Source organism: Suncus etruscus, chromosome 1 (assembly GCF_024139225.1).
Source record: "Suncus etruscus isolate mSunEtr1 chromosome 1, mSunEtr1.pri.cur, whole genome shotgun sequence".
NCBI lineage: Eukaryota > Metazoa > Chordata > Mammalia > Eulipotyphla > Soricidae > Suncus > Suncus etruscus.
This window is the reverse complement of record NC_064848.1, coordinates 156,079,791-156,100,666: the sequence shown is the minus strand read 5'-3', so window position 1 is coordinate 156,100,666 and position 20,876 is coordinate 156,079,791. Positions and strand designations below refer to the sequence as shown.

Here is a 20,876-nt window from a genome sequence, read left to right as displayed (position 1 = left end):
ACCTTTTTATTTCCTCCTTGATTTCATCTCGGACCCACTGGTTATTGAGCATGAGGCTGTTTAACTTCCAGGTGTTAAAGTGTTTCTTCTGAGTCCCTTTGGAGTTCACAAATAATTTCAGAGCCTTGTGGTCAGCGAAGGTAGTCTGCAAAATTTCTATCCTCTTGATCTTATGGAGGTATGTTTTATGTGCCAGCATGTAGTCTATCCTGGAGAATATCCCATGTACATTGGAGAAGAATGTGTATCCAGGTTTCTGGGGATGGAGTGTCCTATATATATCCACTAGGCCTCTTTCTTCCATTTCTCTCCTCAGGTCTAGTATATTCTTGTTGGGTTTCAGTCTGGTTGACCTGTCCAGTGTTGACAAAGCCGTGTTTAGGTCCCCCACAATTATTGTGTTGTTGTTGATATTATTTTTCAGATTTGTCAGCAGTTGTATTAAATATTTTGCTGGCCCCTCATTCGGTGCATATATGTTTAGGAGAGTGAATTCTTCCTGCTCTACGTACCCCTTGATTAATATAAAATGTCCGTCTTTGTCCCTTACAACCTTCCTGAGTATAAAGTTTGCATTATCTGATATTAGTATGGCCACTCCAGCTTTTTTATGGGTGTTGTTTGCTTGGATAACTTTTCTCCAGCCTTTTATTTTGAGTCTATGTTTGTTCTGACTATTCAGGTGCGTTTCTTGTAGGCAGCAGAAGGTTGGATTGAGTTTTTTGATCCATTTAGCCACTCTGTGTCTCTTAACTGGTGCATTTAGTCCATTGACGTTGAGAGAAAGAATTGTCCTGGGATTTAACTCCATCTTTATTTCAAAATTTGGTGTGTCTTTTGGGTAGTCTTGTCTTAGATTAGGTCTTTCAGTTTTTCTCTTAAGACTGGTTTTGTGTCTGTGAAGTTTCTGAGCTGTTTTTTGTCTGTGAAACCATGTATTCTTCCATCAAACCGGAAAGTGAGTTTTGCTGGGTATAGTATTCTGGGTGAAGCATTCATTTCATTCAGTCTTGTCACAATATCCCACCACTGCTTTCTGGCATTGAGCGTTTCTGGTGACAGGTCTGCTGTAAATCTCAGGGAAGCTTGCTTGAACATGATTTCCCCTTTTGATCTTGCTGTTTTCAGAATTCTGTCTCTATCTGTGGGATTTGTCATTGTGACTAGGATGTGTCTTGGGGTGGTTTTTCTGGGGTCTCTTTTGGTTGGTACTCTTCGGGCATGCAGGATTTGATCACATATATTCTTTAGCTCTGGAAGTTTCTCTTTAATGATGTTCTTGACCATTGATTCTTCCTGGAAATTTTCTTCCTGGGTCTCTGGGACTCCAATGATTCTTAAGTTGTTTCTGTTGATCTTATCATAGACTTCTATTTTCGTCTGTTCCCATTCTTTGACTAATTTTTCCATTGTCTGCTCATTTGCTTTAAGTTTTTTGTCCAATCTCTCCTGCTGTATGGAATTGTTATGTATCTCATCTTCCACAGCACCAAGTCTATTCTCAGCTTCTGATACCCTGTCCCAGAGCTTATCCATTTTGTCATTCACTTCGTTTACTGAGTTTTTCAGGCCTGTTAGTTGACATGTTATTTCAGTTTGGAGTTTTGTCATTTCTGCCTTCATATTTTCTTGGTTCTTATTAGTGTTCTGTTCAACTCGATCCATGGTTTCTTGGAGTCTGTTGAGCACCTTCCATATTGCTAGTCTAAAGTCCTTATCTGAGAGGTTGATTAGTTGTTCAGTCATTATCTGGTCCTCAGAATTGTCATCTTCATTCTCTATGTCTGATGCTGGCCTGCGCTGTTTCCCCATTGTCACATTTGTATTGTGGGTTTTTCTACGTGTTGTAGTGGTATTCATTGTCTATATGATGTAGGCAGCACACTCCTCTGGCTCCTCCCTTTCTGGATGGGCTGACTTGCCTCTAAGGGAGGGGAGTCCTCCGTGGATGAAGCCTCACACTGGGTCAAATCTTAGGCCCGAGCATGTAACAGAGAAGACAGTCCAGAGAGAAATGTTTGCTTCTGTGATATAGCGCCGTTCTTAGTGTGATTTTTCCTTCTTGTTGCAATGGAGTTCTTTCCTTAGAAAGAGTGCACGGCCGCGTAGCGAAGCGGAGCGGCCGTGCTCCTCTGAGCCTCTTTTTGCCCCACTCGCAAGAGTTTCACGCAAGAGGACAGTAGACAGACATAGACAGGTCACACTCACAGTCTTTCACAGCTGAGCCCCACTGGGCCGGTGTACTTTCGCGGATTTTCCCCCGCCTGGTGTCACACACAGGGAGCCAGCTTTTGCAAAGGATAGCCGGTTTTTATGCTCTGAAGTCCCTCCCTGAAAATGGCGTCTGGGCGAGCGAGGTTTCTGGAGGCTCTTTTTGCCCCACTCGCAAGAGTTTCACGCAAGAGGACAGTAGACAGACATAGACAGGTCACACTCACAGTCTTTCACAGCTGAGCCCCACTGGGCCGGTGTACTTTCGCGGATTTTCCCCGCCTGGTGTCACACACAGGGAGCCAGCTTTTGCAAAGGATAGCCGGCTTTTATGCTCTGAAGTCCCTCCCTGAAAATGGCGTCTGGGCAAGCGAGGTTTCTGGAGGCTCTTTTTGCCCCACTCGCAAGAGTTTCACGCAAGAGGACAGTAGACAGACATAGACAGGTCACACTCACAGTCTTTCACAGCTGAGCCCCACTGGGCCGGTGTACTTTCGCGGATTTTCCCCGCCTGGTGTCACACACAGGGAGCCAGCTTTTGCAAAGGATAGCCGGTTTTTATGCTCTGAAGTCCCTCCCTGAAAATGGCGTCTGGGCGAGCGAGGTTTCTGGAGGCTCTTTTTGCCCCACTCGCAAGAGTTTCACGCAAGAGGACAGTAGACAGACATAGACAGGTCACACTCACAGTCTTTCACAGCTGAGCCCCACTGGGCCGGTGTACTTTCGCGGATTTTCCCCGCCTGGTGTCACACACAGGGAGCCAGCTTTTGCAAAGGATAGCCGGCTTTTATGCTCTCAGATTTTGATTAAATACTTTTGAGGAGAGGCATATGCCACCCTTGAATAAAAATAGATATTCAATGAAGGAAAACTTGCTTTCATATAATCTAAAAAGTTTTATTTGATCAGGATTTTGGAAATCTCAAATGGCCAAAATACTACAATCTCCACCAAAGTTTCTACTCTCAGAGTGGATTATTGCTAACAAGGACCAGTATCACAGAGCAAATGCCCAAAGGTGCCAGTCTGAACGAGTGGTGTCAGAAAGTCAAAGGCTTGTGGATGAAATAGAAAAATCTACCAAAAAATCTCAAAGTGATGTGAACAAGAAACTAGGTAAGAGTATACTCTTGAGAATATTTGTGAACATGTTTGTATGAAACTGTTAGGGTTTGCCTAATTATTTATTTGCATTTTATATTTCAGGAAATGCATATATATATGCATATATATAAAATATATAAAAACATAATAAAATAATATTACATGAACACATAGACAATCAAACCAAAAAAGTTCAATACCTGTCAATGTTGAAATTGAATCTGAAGTTTTAAGTGAGACATGCTCAAGGGTTGAAAGTCAATTAAGATTCTCCTTCCTGGGCCCGGAGAGATAGCACAGCGGCATTTGCCTTGCAAGCAGCCGATCCAGGACCAAAGGTGGTTGGTTCGAATCCCAGTGTCCCATATGGTTCCCTGTGCCTGCCAGGAGCTATTTCTGAGCAGACAGCCAGGAGAAACCCCTGAGCACCGCCGGATGTGGCCCAAAAATCAGGAAAAAAAAAAAAAAAAGGATTCTCCTTCCTGGGGCCGGAGAGATAACATGGAGGTAAAGCATTTACCTTGCATGCAGAAGGTTGGTGATTCGAATCCCGGCATCCCATATCATCCCCCGATCCTGCAAGGAGTGATTTCTGAGCATAGAGCCAGGAGTAACCCCTGAGTGCTGCCGATGTGACCCCCCCAAAAAAATTCTCCTTCCTTACCCTCTTCTTCACAATTCACACCGAACTCAACCCTCATGGGTCTCAGAATACTAAAAATCCTCCATAAAATAATTATTTTAATGAATAAATATCAATGAATACTCATCTTAATTTTTTTATTCTCAAGACTACTGGAAAATAATTCTAGTGAAAAGTACATCTACATTTCACTAGAAGTAACAAAGGATTTTGGTAGAGAGTACTGACCACATGTTCGGGGGTGGGATCACACCTGGAGGCATTCAAGGTTACTCCTGACTTTTTTTTGGGGGGGGGGCCACATCCGGTGATGCTCAGGGGTGTTGTGTATGTAAATATTTTAGGGGATTACTATGTTACTCATCTAAACTGATTGGTGATTGTGCCCTACCCTAGGGTGTGACCTGGCATTCTGCCCCCACCCTAGGGTAGTACCTGATTCTGCTTCCACCATTGGTTGGTATCTGATCCCACCATTGGGTGGTACCTGATTCTGGTGGATAAAAACAAGAGTCTGTGGAAGGCCAGGGCTTTTTGGCTGGAACTGAAGCTGAGTCTTTGGACTTCAGTCTTGTCCACCGAATAAAGCAAATATTTCAACGAGCTGACTGTCTGTGAGCTGTTTACCCGCTGTTTCACCTCAGAACCGTCGGCTAGACAGGGTGGCAGACACGTGCTACGAGCTGGAAGGGAAAGACCTCATCCTCCATACCTCCATCAGTCAACCTCTTCAGGGGCTGACTTGCTACACAGGGGTTACTTCTGGCTATGGGCTCAGAAATTGCTCCTGGCTCGGGGACCATATGGAATGCCAGGGATTGAACCCAAGTCCGTCTTGGGTAGCCGCGTTGGAAGGCAAACGCCCTACTGCTGTGCTATCTCCAGCCCTACTCCTGACTCTCTTGTGCTTAGAAATTACTCCTGGCAGGCTCGGGGAATCATATGGGATACTGGGGGACAAACCTGAGTCAGCTGTGTGCAAATTCAATGCCTTACTGCTATGCTATTGCTCCAGTCCCATGTACTGGCCACTTTGGTGGTGGTATATAGTACAGTAACTTTGAACACTAATACCACAAATGTTAACACTATTGCAATTGTGTCACCTAAACTATAATCTACTTTATTTTTTAATGAAAAAGTCCAAATGTCTAAAATTTGTCTATTTACACAAATATCTAGAACAAGTCTGCCTATAGACTTGCATCAGGGGTGAGCTTCATGATTAATCTACCAACAGAACCTAATATTTATTATTTCTGTTATTAATAAAGTTTTGGTTTATTAAAACCAAACTGCTCTGGCCCTTTTTGGGGGGGGCCCACACCCAGTGACGCTCAGGGGTTACTCCTGGCTATGCGCTCAGAAATCGCTCCTGGCTTGGGGACCATATGGGATGCCTGGGGATAGAACCTCGGTCTGTCTTAGGCTAGTGCAGGCAAGTCAGACGCCTTACCACTTTGTGTCACCATTCCAGCCCTCTATTTTATTTTTAATAAAAATATTTATAAAATTTATTTTTTTTATTTAAAATTTTCTCTTGGAAATTTCCAAGAGAAAAATGTATTCTCTTTTAAGAGTCTACTCAAATATTCCTATTTAGGAAATCTTTTTAAATCCACCCTTACTCCATCATCTATCTGGTGAAAAGGAAAGAAAACAAGGTTTCTGCAGGCCTCTGCCATTCCAGGTTTCAGTAGGCCTCTGCTCTACCCTCAGCGTGATGTTGCCTATTTAAAATACTGCTTGTTCTTTGTGCCTCCCTAAAATGTACCTTTTAAAAGCCCTGCTTAATCCTTGCACAGGGTCTTTGTTCACTGGCTTGCTCTGAGGAGCACCATGAGCATTGAACCTGACGCGCCAGAAATAAATCACCTTTGTGACTTGCATGGCTTCCTTATCTCCCTGAAACCCTTGAGACGTCACTCAGGAGAGGGGGATTGATTCCCGACCCTAACACTTGTTATATTCTGATTACTTTCTGTCTTTTTACTCATCAATCCAGGATTCCTCAAAAGCAGGAACTGATCATCCCATTTTTTCCTAGTGTTTAGTTCATAGATACTATTATCCACTCAAAACATGTGCAGCCAAATAATATATAAAAGTGGTAATGGGAGGCTGGAGAGATAGCATGGAGGTAAGGCATTTGCCTTTCATGCAGGAGGTCATCGGTTCGAATCCCGGTGCCCCATATGGTCCCCCGTGCCTGCCAGGAGCAATTTCTGAGCCTGGAGCCAGGAATAACCCCTGAGCACTGCCGGGTGTGACCCATAAAACCACACACACACACACACACACACACACACACACACACACACACACACACACACACACACAATCAAACATTACGTAGACCGTATTTCTAAGTAGGAATGCTAAAACAATGCAACTTTGGGCCAGAGAGATAGAATAGTGCTAGGACATTTGCCTTCAAGCAACCGACCCAGAACCAACAGTGGTTCGAATCCCATCATCCCATATGGTCCCCCGTGCTTGCCAGGAGGGATTTCTGAGCAGAGAGCCAGGAGTAACCCTTGAGCGTCGCCGAGTGTGGCCCCAAAACCAAAAAACAAACAAGCAAACAAACAATGTACCTTTGATGAAAACAACTTTAGGGCGTCTGCCTTGCACATACTAACCTAGGACTGACTGCAATTCAATCCCCTGTGTCCCATATGTTCCCCCAAGCCAGGAGTGATTTCTGAGCGCATAGCTAGGATTAATCGCTGAGTTGACGTCACCGGTTGTGGCCCAAAAATCAAAAAAAAAAAAAAAAAAAAAAAAAAAGGGGGGGGGGGGAAGAAAGAAGAAAAACAACTTTATTATTTGGAGAAGATACAGATTTCTTAAGCAGGAAATAATTATAAAAGAGAAAAAGAACAGGACTACATTAAACCAAAAAGTTTTATCAAAAAATTTTCAGTAAGCTTATGCACTTTCTTAATATGTGGCCTAGCTTTGTGGCCTCTTATACCTCCTGAAGATCTTGAAAGCTACCCCTGCAATAGAAAAGAAATAGGAGCTGAAAATGTGGTCTCATTTTTACAAAGAATTTGAATGTAGAAAAATATCTGGAATGAAGACCTTAATGTCTGAAGGCAATAAATTCCATCTTTCATTAAAAAAAAGACACACACAAAAAAAAACCCCCTGTTAATTAAAAACACTTAAAAGCGATCTATAGTGCTGGAGTGATAGCACAATAGTAGGATGTTTGCCTTGCAAACTGCTGACCCAGGATGGACCCGGATTTGATCCACAGCATCCCATTATGGTCCCCCAAGCCTGCCAGGAGCATTTTCTGAGTGCAAAGCCAGGAATAACCCCTGAGCACCACTGGGCATGACCCCTCAAAAAAAATCCAACAGTAGTAAAACTGATAATAATTAACTATTTGTAAGCAGATGCCAGAAGAAATACTAAAGCATTTAAAAACTGTTTTTAGAAAGTATATGTAGAGAATTATACTTTTAATATAAGTTGTAATATTTAGTTTTTGATATAATATTTATTTATATTTGATAGAATTTAAAGTTAATTAAAGAGATATTTAAAATGAGTATAGAATGATCTTCAGATTAATTTGAAACAAGTGGTTGAATTTAAGAAATTTCCCAATGATCAACATCATCAAAAAGTGGAACTAGAAGATGAACAAACTTCCTCAAAGAAAAATAGAGGTTTATGAAAAAAGAGCTCTTGCATCCCTATTATCAGGGAAATGCAAATAAAAATAACAATGAGATATCATCTCACACCAGTAAGACCAGCACAAATCAAAAAGAAAATAGCCAGGGGCCCGAGAGATAGCACAGCAACCTTTACCTTGCAAACAGCCGATCCAGGACCTAACGTGGTTAGTTCAAATCCCGGCATCCCAAATAGTCCCCCATGCCTGCCAGGAGCTATTTCTGAGCAGATAGCCAGGAGTAAGCCCTGAGCACCGCTGGGTGTGCCCCCCCCCCAAAAAAAAACAAAAACAAAAATAAAGAAAATAGCCAATGTTGGTGAGGATGCGGGGAAAGGAACTCACCTGGGAATGTTGACTGGTCCAACCTTTTTGGAAAATATAACACTAAGAATTTAGCTTTCATATGAATCAGAAATTCCACTAGGCATCTACTCCCAAAACTTTATTCAGCAAAGACATTTGTACTTCTGTGTTCATTGCAATACTATTCTCAATAGCCAAATCTGGAAACAGTGTCCAGGAGCAGATAATTGGATAAAGTAACTATGGTACGTATACATAATGGAATACTGTTTGGCTGTAAGAAAAGATGGTACCATGCAATTGCTGCTACAACGAAAGACCTAGAGAGTATCAAACTGAGTGAAGGATAGGGACAGACAATGAATGCTCTAATGTGTGGGATATAAAGAAATATGTAGTAAGGCAAATAAAAAATAGCCCAAAATATTAGTTATTCTTTTCTTTCAGAATGTATATGGGAACTGATCTTACCAAACTGAGCTTACTAGGGTGGGGGATGTGTGGTGGTGGGGACTGCAATAAGGAGTGGGGGGACACTTGGTAGAGGGTGTGGTGTTGGAACATTGTATACATGAACCCCTATCATTAACAGTATTATAAATCACAGTGCCTAAAATAAAATTAAACAAAAAGAAATGTCCTTGCTCTTTTCTTCTCCTTACCCTTCTTTTCTCTTTCCTTCCTTACCCTTCTTTTCTCTTTCCTTCCTTACCCTTCTTATTCCCTCCCTCCCTCCCCCTCCCTCCCTCCCTCCCCATCCCTCCCTCCCTCCCTCCCTCACCCTCCCTCCCTCCCTCCCTCCCTCCCTCCCTCCCTCCCTCCCTCCCTCCCTCCCTCCCTCCCTCCCTCCCTCCCTCCCTTCCTTCCGTAAAGAGACCTCAAGAAATATAGCTACGAAAGAAAAGAATACTTCTCAGGTAGATTTATAATGATATTTGTTTCTGATTCTAACATTGACGGTATTGAAGGAAATTTAATCCTGCTGTGATTTCTCTGTTGTGCTTTAGAACAGAGACTTGAAGAACTCAGATTCTGGAAGAAGGAATTAGAGGACAAACTTGAACAGCTTTCATATGAAACTGAGGATCTACTGTCATATCAGATCAGACTGAAGAAAGCCCTGGAGAGTTTAAAAGAGCCCATGCATATCACTCAGATGTGTATGGAATACAGGTAGTAATGAAGGTTCCTCAAAAAATTATCTATTTTGAGAAATGAAATGCTAGGTTGTAAATGTTGACTGGCTAGGAGGTAGGTTTTACTGAGCCAAATAAGCATGCATATTCTTTTTAGGTTTAGAGCCTGAAATTATCTTGGCATGCCCATAATGCTGGGCAGTAGAAGGAAATGGGAGCTTAACTCATGTCTAAATTCTGTTTTTGACTAACTTAATTCAAATATAAATTAGGACTAGATTTGGCTAGTTTTCCGAAAACTGAAAAATGATACTAAACTTAAGATAGTTTCCTTCTCTGCCATATTTAAGGAATTTGGAGATAGTTTAGGGATGGCTTGGTATACTGTAGTGTTGTCATTCCAGATTTATCTATCTTGTTGCTCTCTGAGGCAGAACTTTTAATCCCAAGTACTTTATGACAGAAATTATCAGATGGAACTTAAGTTATTATCTCTACATCAGCAAGTAGGTATAAATAGGATTTGGTAGTCACCATTTCTACTTGCAGTTCATTGACTAGAACATAGTCGCATGGCAACACCAATTAAAATTGGGAAATGGTAGCCTTTACTTTGAGCAGACAGAACAGACACTACAGTTATTAAGACACATTTTCCAAGGTGAACAGAGTCACACAGAAGCTTTTTAGAGTAATGCAAGCATTGTAATGTTCCTCTTATTAATTCTATGGTAGAATGATTTGTTCTCTCTTCTTTGGGATTTTGCAGGTTTCTAGGCTTGTTCCCTATTGCAATCCTAGCTAGCATGCCCTAATAGGTTGCTGTCAACATAGACCACTTCTACCCAGCACATCATCCACACTGGTTGTTGAGTGAACTGTTCCAAATGCTGATTTTTACACTTCCCATATCTAAAATTCTTTTATTATAACATAGTTTCACAATAACCTTTGAAATAAAAGTTCAAGTTCATCAATTTAGCAAAGGTTCATGATGCTTGGGGCTTGTTCTCTCAGGGTCATATATTTATTCTCCATTAGTGGGGTGTGCTTAGGTATGCTGAGCTACTTGTGATTTCCCACAGGCACCACACCTAGTATCTGGTTACATTCTTACCCTAGGAGACCCTGTTCCCTCAATGAGTTTAGACAGACCCTCTGAGGCTGCTAGCAGAAACCTTCCCAGACAGATTACAGAAAAGGTTAAGTAAAGAAAAGTAGGGCATCATCAAAGAGGCTAATATTCAGTTAGTTCAACTCTACACCTTAGGTAAGAATATAAAATTGCTACATAAGGAGATGCATATATGTGCCAGATACTATACCATCTGCTCTTATATCTCATTTGCCTGTTACCACAACTCATGAAGTACTAATGATGATTTTCATTTTACACAGGAGTATAGATAAGTTATATGACATGATTAAGGCCATGCTGAGTTTAGAGCTTTCCTCCAAGCACCATCAGGTGGTGTGGAAAGGGTAAAATATCTTTGAGCACAGAGCCAGGACTAAGCCATGAGCACCTCTGGGTGTAGTCCAAAAACAAAAGCAAAAAAAAAAAAATAGTGGTGGCTAATCACTTTGGGGAGTAACATCACACAGTGGTTGAGCGTGTTTTAATTTTTAGTTCTGGGACATTAAGTTACTTTGACCTTTCTGAAATTCAGTTTCCTCACATGTACTTGAAAGGGTTAAGTGAGAAGATATTTCAGTCTGTAAATAAATGCTCAACATTAGAAGTGACATTAATATTGGTGGTGTTATAATTATCTTACTGGAATCACATCTTTGTCCAAAAATAGAAATGGGCTCAGGAAAGAAACATATATCTTTGTCATAGAACAGTACATGTCAAAAGACCATGTTTCCAATAAATAGATAAAAAAGAAATTGCTTTAAAACATTGCCAAATCCAGGAGAAAAATTAGCTATTTTTGAGACCAAGTTATCAATTTATAAATCAAATTTTCTTTCTTTCTTTTTTTTTTTTTAGCTGTCTTACCCTAATATTCAAAAGAAATGTTTAGAAATAGTTTCAGATGACTAAGACTTTGCATTCAACCAATTAGCCACATTTTTGTTTTGTTTTCTTTTGGGGCCATATCAGCAGCACACAGAGGTTACTCCTGGCTCTACACTCAGAAAGCACTCCTGGCAGGCTTGAGGTACCATATTGGATGCCAGGGATGAACCTGGGGTAGGCATATGCAAGGTAAACATTCTACCCACTGTGCTAAATCAAATTTTCTAGAATTTTTGGAACATTTTCAAGCCACCTATGCCATACCACTGGGTTAGGTTCTAACCAGTTGTCCAGATGTTTTTTCAAATCTAGATGTTGTTAAGTACTGAGTTGCCTTCCTTCATATTTTTGTTGTATGACCTACAACCTCACTCTTCACAGGGAGCAGCGAATTGGTATTGACTTGGTGCATGATGAAGTAGAACAGGAACTGTTAAAGGAAGATGAGATCATTAAGGGGGTGATGGCCCTGCTGACCCGCACGCTGGAGGAGACATCGGAACAGATTAGGTATGGGCATGGATGGTCTTAAATTTTCTCAATGGACATATATAGAAAAGGTGGTGCCCACAACCATCATGTTGTACATAGTACAGAAGAAATGAGTTTAATGATTCCACACATTTTCCATGCCCTAAGCAGCTCAGGAAATATTCATGGAGACCTGGTCAATTCTCAAGTGAGCCACTTTCTATGGTTGGGTGGAGATGGGGATGAATTTTACCCTGATTAAATGGGACCCCTCTGGAGCCATTTCCTACCATCTTTCAGACCAGCCCAAGTGACAACATAAAAATGGCTCATTGCTTTATCTTGTCACCAAGCATCTAATGGTGTATGTCTGTATTGCTGTGCTGGGAGGTAGGGAGAAAGGACTGCTATTATGTTCTAAATTGAAAATTAGCTTCACTTTTTCACATCTCCCAAGAAGACTTCAAGAGGTAGCCCCCTCTTCTACCCTTTCACATTCCAGACAGAAAGAAAATCCACTTTATTTTTTCCCATTAGACTGAACCGTGCTGCCAAGTACAATCTTGAAAGGGATGCAAAAGATAAGTACATGGCCCTGACCATCGACGATATCTGCTTCTCTCTCAACAACAACTCTCCAAATATCAGATATTCTGAAAATGATTTAAGAATTGAACCAAAGTGAGTGCATCTTTGACTGCCATTCTACCTGTGCTATCTTACTCCTTGTTGGAAATGTTCCAGTGTCTGTGGAGGCAGAACCTAGCAGGTCATTTTGACAACAGTCTGGGAACTGGGAGGATGATTGGGGCCATGGTTTTAGTAGGCTGTCACTCCCTGAGATAGGCCCCAGTGGCTTCTCATGTTGGGCCCCATGTTATGGAAGTCTGCTTCAGGCATTTTAAGATTATTTATTTTGGAGGTAGGTTCGTGCTGGGCTAAAACTGGGGTTAGCTGCATGTTGTGTCTTGTATCACTTTCCAGTCTTGAAATTTATTTTTTATATTCATGTTTTGTTATTATTTTTAAACTTTGTTATAGATTTAAGTTCTGCTATTATAAAATGTTGATAATGGTTTCCCATGTACATAATTCCAATAACACCTATCACCAGTATACCCATTTTCCTTCTCCAAGGATACAGTGCCCTTCCCTTTCAATCCCATCCCCCAATCCATTTCAGTGTGTGTTATAAGTTCTCCCATTGTGTTGCCTTGGCCCTTCGTTGCAGTCTTGCTGTGTATAAGTGAGATCATTTGGTATTTTTCCCCTTTTCTCTGACGGAGTTCACTCAGCACTATATCATTTAGTTCCAGCCATGCTGCAGCAAATTGCTTGATTTTGTTTTTTTATTAGAGCTTTATAGTATTCTATTGTGTATATATACCACAACTTCTTTACCCATTTATCTGAATTTGGGTATTGGGTTGTTTACATATTTTGTTTACATATTATGTGCTGTGATGAACATAGGTGTGCATAATTATATGAATTATTGTTTTTGTTTTAGAGATATGCATTCTTATTTTTTGTTTTTGTTTTTTGAGCCACCCCCAATGGTACTAAGGGCCTACTCAAAGCTCTTCACTAAGGGATCATTCCTGCTGGTACTTGGGGTGATGGGAATGGAACCCATGTCTTCTACATCCAAGGCAAGCACCCTGTCCACTATCCCATCCACTCATATTAACTTTCCTTCATTATGCTTCCCAATAACTAGGAGTTATCTGGGTTGTCTCTTTTATAAACATTCGAATACACTAAAATTTGTTTCCTAACATGGTATTGTGCTGTGTATCTTTTCTGTAACATTTGATTTAGCATTTTAATATGTCACAATCCTGACTCATTCTAATTTTCAAGCCTTTTTTAGTTGAACCAGATATATAAAAATATATAAACATCAATAAATACATAGATCATTTAGGGAGTTACTTATTGTATTATCTTTTGCTTTATAATAGCTTACCTCCAAATTTAGCAGTTTATTATTATTATAATAATTTATTTTTTGCCACATCCTGCTACACTCAGAGCTTACTCCTGATAAACCTTTATTGTCTCACGGTTTCTGCAGGCTATGTTATCTGGATGTTTCAGGCTCATGTCTTTTGAGGTTGTTATCAAGCTGTCTTGACCAGAATAGGTTTGAGATCTGCTTGTTAGGTTCCTTTTATGGCAATGGCAGATGAGATTATCACAAGACTGGCTGCTGCCTTCTCCCAAAGTGAGAGATGGAGACAGAGAGACAGAGATAGAGATACAGACAGAGAGGTCAAGAAACCACATCATCTTTTAATCTAATCTCAGAAATCTCATTACTTTTGCTTGTAAGAAAGGCGTTAATGAGTTCACTCACAACTCAAGGGGAGGGGATTACAGAAAGGTGGGTCCTTGAGATGCTGAGATGTATGCTGTCTCTAGGCATACATCTGAGCCTTTAATATTATACACTGAACAGTCCCCAAGCAGATAAAAAATAAAGTATGACCCCCCCACAGATCCCCTACCTTGTTCATTAGTTCATTAGAAGAAAAAAATGTTCTAATGAATTAATGAACCCCATCTTCATTAGTAGAATATTAGTTCCTTCTCTCTTCTCAAAAGGTAACCATGCTCCTGACTTTGTGGGTTTGTTTTGACTGATTTTTGCTTAAATATTCTATTTAATTGATATTTATCTCAGTGTTCCTCCTAATATCTTTTTAAGAGTCATCTTTGTTGTGAATCTAGGAAAATATTTGTTGAAATCAGCATGGACTCATGTCTTCCTGTTTCATTAAAATTTCAATAATTTCTATTTCAATTACAATATGAGACTTGAGGGGCCAGAGAGATTGCACAGCGGTGTTTGCCTTGCAAGCAGCCGATCCAGGACCTAAGGTGGTTGGTTCGAATCCCGGCATCCCATATGGTCCCCAGTGCCTGCCAGGAGCTATTCTGAGCAGATAGCCTGGAGTAACCCCTGAGCGCCACCGGGTGTGGCCCAAAAACCAACCAACCAACCAAACAAACAAACAAAAACCAATATGAGACTTGAATTGTTCCTATGTGTATGATTTTGACCAAATTATTCGGTTTTTCTGATCCTTGATTTTCTCATTTGTGAAATGAAGGTTAACTCACTGGCTGAAGTTAACTTTGCTGAGATCGCTCCCACCTCTATTCTTCACACTTGAGGAAAGTATGAGGCAGAAGTCAGGCAGGCTGAGAAGTGGTCCGTTTTTTCTCTCTTCATCTCACATCTTGAGTTCATAGTCCCTCCCTATATCAACCAAGACCTTTTTCCACTCAGGCCTCTCACTCAGTGTCTGTGACATTACTAGCTCTTAACAGTTTTCCTTTTCTAAAAAAAAAAAAATCAATATTTTTAGGGGGGGGGGGAGGCATTTGGGCCACACCTGATAATGTGCAAGGGTTTCCTGGCTTGACAAGGAAATCAATAGCTGACAAAGGTGCTCTATGCCTGGAGAAGGGGAAACATTCTAGTTGTTTTTGACAGTGGAAGAAGGCTTAGTGAATTTATTAGAACTTGTTTTCCTCCTCACACCTCATTCCCAGTGCCCTCTCCCTCTCCTTGATATAAGCTATAAATGAATGTGGATTCTGTTTCAGTTCTGTGAGTCTGGAAGAGTGGATGGACTTCTCTAATGCCAATGTGGAGAAAGCTGACAAGCAAAGGGCCAACTCCCTGACACTCAAGTCCCTGGTGGACCGAATCCTGTCCCAGACGGCTGGTGACCTGCGCCACCAGTGTGATGTGGTAGATACTGCATTCAAGAATGGGCTGAAGGTGGTTAAAGATGCTAGAGACAAGCTGGCTGATCATCTGGCCAAGGTCAGCTCTCTGGAGGGATAGGGAAACTCACAATAAGATGGTGTTACCTTGGGAACCTAAAATGAGATTAGCCGAGGCGTGAGTCAGAGTCCCACACTTCTCTCCTCTTCGGCATTGGCTTTGAGGAATCAGAATGGGGTATAGCTTCACTCTGAACCTTCTTTGTCGCCTTAATTACTATAAAGAGCAAGGCATCTTTCCACTTTGGATCTCAGTTCCTCCATGTATGAAACATGGAGGCAGACTATAGAGTCTTAATGTTCCATGAGGTAGATGTGAGCAAGATCTCTAAATCCAGTGTCCATGCTGGGATGGATGTTGTTTCTGTTAGCCAGTGGTGTGCTGGTGAATTGGCTCTTAGGATAACAAAAGTTTTGTTTAAAATGGCCTTGATTTGTAGAATTCTGTGCTTAAAAAACCCCCAAACTTCTAAAATTGAACCCATTTAGCCCTAAGCTGGCAAACTTCCTAAATATTTAACATTCAGAACCCACATGAGCCAGGTGCGACTTACCTCCTTCCCTAGCAAGGCTCCCTGGTCCTCCACATCTGAGACTGTCCACTGACTAAGCACTGGGAGTCTGAGAAATAATCTAGAGGAGCAGGGACTAGATTCAGACTGACACTTTAGTAGAAGCAAGAGTATACACTCAAATGTTAGAGTGCAGAATACTCTAGAAAGAGAAGTGTCCTAAATTTCTAGGTTATCTATTTATAGAAACAGGAAATTAATAAAAAAAGAGAACAAGTTTTAGAGATGAGTCTTCATAGTGATTCTCAAGAGGCCCAGGGGCCTCTTGGGGTGATTTTTTTAGGACCCTGGAATACAGTGCTACTTGGGCTCTTTAGTGCTGGGGATAACTTACCCTGGCAGTACTTGGGGGAATCTCTAGGGACAACCATTAAAGCTCACGCAATTAAGTGTTATTGGGGATAAAATATGGTATAGTTACATGCGTGATATGACCCTTACTCCTTATTTTTCTCTAGCCCTTCTTTTTTTTCCTTCAAAGTCCAAGCACCATCCATTTTCAAACTGTATTTAGCTAGCTTCTGGAGTGTTACTATGGTAGTTATAAATTTTCATGGCAGGAGTGGGTATGGCTTTTAGAATGCAAATATATTATAATGTATATAATGTTACCATATGTATACTGTTACCAGTTACTCGATCCTTTCCTCTGGTTCTAGTAGGTCTTAGGCTGTAAGTTTTTACCTTTGGTGCCTAGCATTTGTAACACATTAGTTATGTTGACAAAACATGTCAGACTTTGTTCATTTATAGGCAGTTTTATGAGAAATACTGCTGAGCTATTGCTCTTGCCTCATACTATTAATTTTTAAAATATATATTTGTAAAAAGATTTTACCTTTTAAATCAACTATCACAATTCTGTGAGTTTCAAGAGTTTATCTTTATTCATCATTATATGTGTAGGTTTCACCACCTCTACAATATAAAATACATGACCAAAGGCATCAGAATTGGAAATTTTATCTATAGAACAGAGCTTACCTGGGGATCTTGGTTTAAGTAATTGGGTACTCTATGGAGGTGGTATTGTAATGGTTTTGTAATGATGTATACATGAAAAGTATTATTTAGATTTAATGATTGTAAATTGTTAGTACTTCAATAAAATGATTTAAAATTGAAAAAAAAAGAGGGATGTAATTATGTTAAAATAGAGTCCTTATGTCTTAGAAACACATACTAAGGAGCCAGAGAGATAGTACAGCAGATAAGATGCTTCCCTTGCATGCAGTTGTCCTAAGTTCACTCCTCAGCACTACATAGTCCTTAAGCAATGCCAGGAGTGACAGCTAACCACAGAGCCAGGAGTAAGCCCAAGTACTCCCATGTGTGGTTGCAAACTCCCCTTCAATAACATTTCCGTATGTAAGTATTTGAAATGGCATAATCATTTGTATTTGCTTAAGATAAGCAGGTGGCAAGGGTAGGAGAAGTTATACATGTGAAACAAGATAGATTAGACATTGATTAATGGTTAAAATTATTGTTGTCTACTTTTTATATGCTTGAAAATTTCCATGGTGCAAAGTTTGTTTTTTAACTTAGGAAAAATAGACTTTAGGGGCTGGAGAGATAGCATGGAGGTAGGGTGTTTGCTTTGCATGCAGGAGGACAGTGGTTTGAATCCCAGCATCCCATATGGTGTCCTGAGCCTGCCAGGAGTGATTTCTGAGCGTAGAGCCAGGAGCAACCCTAAGCGCTGCCAGTTGTGACCCAAAAATCAAAAAAAAGAAAAAGATTTTAAAGCTAGTTAATATTGTTGAAAGTTACCTGTAGTTTCCAAACACTTTTGGGGATTCCCACTGTATTCCCCCCCAAAAAAACCCCCATCTACTTATATATTTATCTGAAAACCCAGGTAACATCTGAGCAATCATTTCTATACCACCAAAAAAACAAAGGAGATTGAACTGTTTACTCTGTGTCCAGGCTCTCAGGGCGGGTGTGTAAGGAAATAGATTTCCACACCTTATACAGGGATCCCTGTACCAGTTGAGCAGGCAGCCTCTTGCTCTGACCAAGGGCTTGCTCTAGGGAATTAACAGTATTGGTGAAAGCAGTGAGGCAACAGTGGCAGGAGTTTCCATTATGTTTGTGAGATTCTAAGAATGGGGGCATCACCATGTCCACTAGGAATCAGTGTTTTAGGGAATAGAATCAGACTCATTGTGAGGTCCTGCTTGGGTAGAGCTCTTGGGTAGAAATCAGAGGCCCCACGTTCCTAACGTACATGGTCATAATAGACTGCCTGAGAGAGTCTTCTTAGGTTTTAAGGAAGACAACCTGGTCTCACCAACTCTGATCCCATTTTTAAGGTCATGGAAGAGATTGCGTCCCAGGAAAAAAACATTGCAACTCTTGAAAAAGCCATCATTGACCAAGAAGGGCCTGCCAAAGTGGCTCATACACGCCTGGAGAAAAGGACACAGCGACCAAATGTGGAGCTGTGCCGTGATGTTGCTCAGTACAGGCTGATAAAGGAGATTAATGATATCACCACCAATGTTGCAAGGTAAGCTGCCTGATGGGTGAGGGGGCCCTGGGGACTCCCCTTAAATCTAGAGTGTGGAAAGTGGGGCAGGCAGTGCCAACATAAGTTTAAGGAGGTCCCTTTTAATTTTTTTCTTTTTAATAAATTCTTTAGTTGAATCACCATTAGATACAAAGTTGTTCATGATTTAGTTTCAGTCATACAATGTTCAACACCCTTCACCAGTACATATTTCCAGCCACAAGTGTCCCTCAGTGGTCCTCCAACTGTGGCAAACAGTTTTCTTCTCTCAGAGGTCTCTTTTTAGAGGGAAGTTTCTTCTCATTTCAGCCAATTGGGAAATGGGAACTGAAGTTTAAATTCTCTGAAAGAAGCCTAAATCTGTGTGTGTGTACACTGAAACAGGTTTAAAAGTAGGTGACCCATGAGGTGGTCTATCTTATGCATTTGATCTGTGGCTATCAATCTGAGCTCTGTTTTAAGGACAGAAGAGGACACACCAATATAATATGCCTTCTGCACTGAAAATGTGGATACGTTTTCTTTTTGAAATATCTACTGAAAAGATGAGGCAGAACATAGAATCCTTCTTTCCATTCCTTCTCTCCTAGATTGAAGGAAACATTATCTAAAGCTCAGATGGAACTGAAAGGACTGAACCGCAGACAGCTGGCCCTGCAGGAGGAGATCCAAGTCAAAGAGAACACCATCTACATCGACGAGGTGCTGTGCATGCACATGAGGAAGTCCATCCCGCTGCGCGACGGGGATGAACATGGGCTGTGGTCTGGTGGCATACACCCTGATGCTATCTGCTAATCCCAGAGAGCTTCCAGATTCTCATTAAACCAGCTTATTCACCAGTGTACAGAACCCTCATTCAGACCTCGCACAAAGTGTCTTGGCTGGGATTTTCCACCTGCTTAGGTGGAAATTAAGTTGCAAGGATCTTATTCTGCAGCATGGCCATTTCACAGCTAATTACCTTGATTAGAACAGTTCTCTTTACTTTTTATTGACTTGGGGTTGTCAGGCCCACTAACTACAGTCTTGGTGTGCTGTCCATGCACACCAAGTTGTGCTAAGTCAGAGATAGCACCTGCTGATATGGTGTGGAACGGGATCATAGTGGCAGTGCTGCCAAGCTCACATTTGCTGTGTAGGTAGTACCAGGGGTGGAACTCTGACCCATGTCATTAAGGCAGGAGCTCTCACACTAAACTTAATTCTTTTATCTCTGTTTAGGCCTTTCCAGTGGTATCCCAGAACTTGGGAAAGGAGGCCAAAACACTTTAGTTCAGATTCACTTCAGTACTTCAGCCACATCCCTGTGCTCATCTTACTCATGAGAGGAATTGCAAACATTTCTCTTGGCTCTCTCAAGTCCTTTCCTTAGGAAACAGGTTTTTGGGGCTGGAACAGTGGCACAAGTGGTAAGGCATCTGCCTTGCATGCGCTAGTCTAGCACAGACCACTGTTCAATCTCCTGACATCTCATATGGTCCCCCAAGCCAGGAGTGATTTCTGAATACATAGCCAGGAGTAACTCCTGAGTGTCATGGATGTGCCCCCCCCAAAGAAAACAGGTTGTTTTTTGGGGGGCACAACCGGCAGTGCTCAGGGAATACTCCTGGCTCTATGTTCAGAAATCACCCTCAGCAGGCTCAGGAAGGACCATAAGGAATGCCAGGGTTCGAACCACTGACCTTCTGCATGCAAGGCAAATGCCTTACGGCTGTACTATCTCTCCAGACCCCAAGAAAACAGGTTTTCAGATGACTGTTAACCTAAGTCCCACAAGTGAGACTCAGGTTAAGAAGAAAGCCTGGGGTCAGGACACTATTTAAAGCTTTCCCTGACTTGTATTTACTGCAAAGGTATTCGTCTCTAGGCCTTTTCTTCTGGGTGAAATGAAAAGGGTAGGGAATGTTAAGGGGGCCTCCCAGTGCTTAGAAAGACTGCCTAGTGCGAGGGCTGCAAAACAGGGCGAACCAGTTATTGCTGTGGGTGTGTGGGGCAAAGGGCTCAAGGGGGAAGTATCTGGTTCACAGGTTGGGAAGGTAGGGGGCGGCTTCAAAGGCCACCATTGTGTCATTCCTGGGGTTGGTGGCTGATGAGAGGAGATATCAATGACACTAGAAAGGTTGGAGGTAGCAGTACTGACCAGGCACCCCTGAGGGGGGCACCCCAGAGGAAGCTCAGTAGCCTGAAGACCTAAGTACATCGGATTGCCAGCTGAGCACCTCCTTAGCGCCACCTGGTGGAAACATTTTTGGATTTATTCCTGATGTGTAAGCAACGTGTTTCTAATTGATTTCCAGATTAATTATTGGGAATATTTTAAGCTTTGGGGGGAGGGCTTGGAGTAATTCAGAAGTACATAGGGACAACTTTCTCTGTGGTGCTTGGAGAACTATGTGGTCC

At 41.5% G+C, this 20,876-nt stretch overlaps 1 protein-coding gene across 1 annotated transcript; it reads left to right on the top strand.

Moving 5' to 3' along the window:
• The first annotated feature begins 3,124 nt into the window (after positions 1-3,124).
• On the top strand, positions 3,125-19,315 carry TEKT1 (tektin 1). The gene is made up of 7 exons (XM_049782507.1): positions 3,125-3,327; positions 8,963-9,128; positions 11,499-11,627; positions 12,126-12,269; positions 15,204-15,426; positions 18,277-18,473; positions 19,064-19,315. Exons 1-7 carry the CDS (start codon positions 3,138-3,140, stop codon positions 19,269-19,271), a joined length of 1,257 nt encoding a protein of 418 aa, XP_049638464.1. The 5' UTR covers positions 3,125-3,137; the 3' UTR covers positions 19,272-19,315.
• The last annotated feature ends 1,561 nt before the right edge of the window (positions 19,316-20,876 follow it).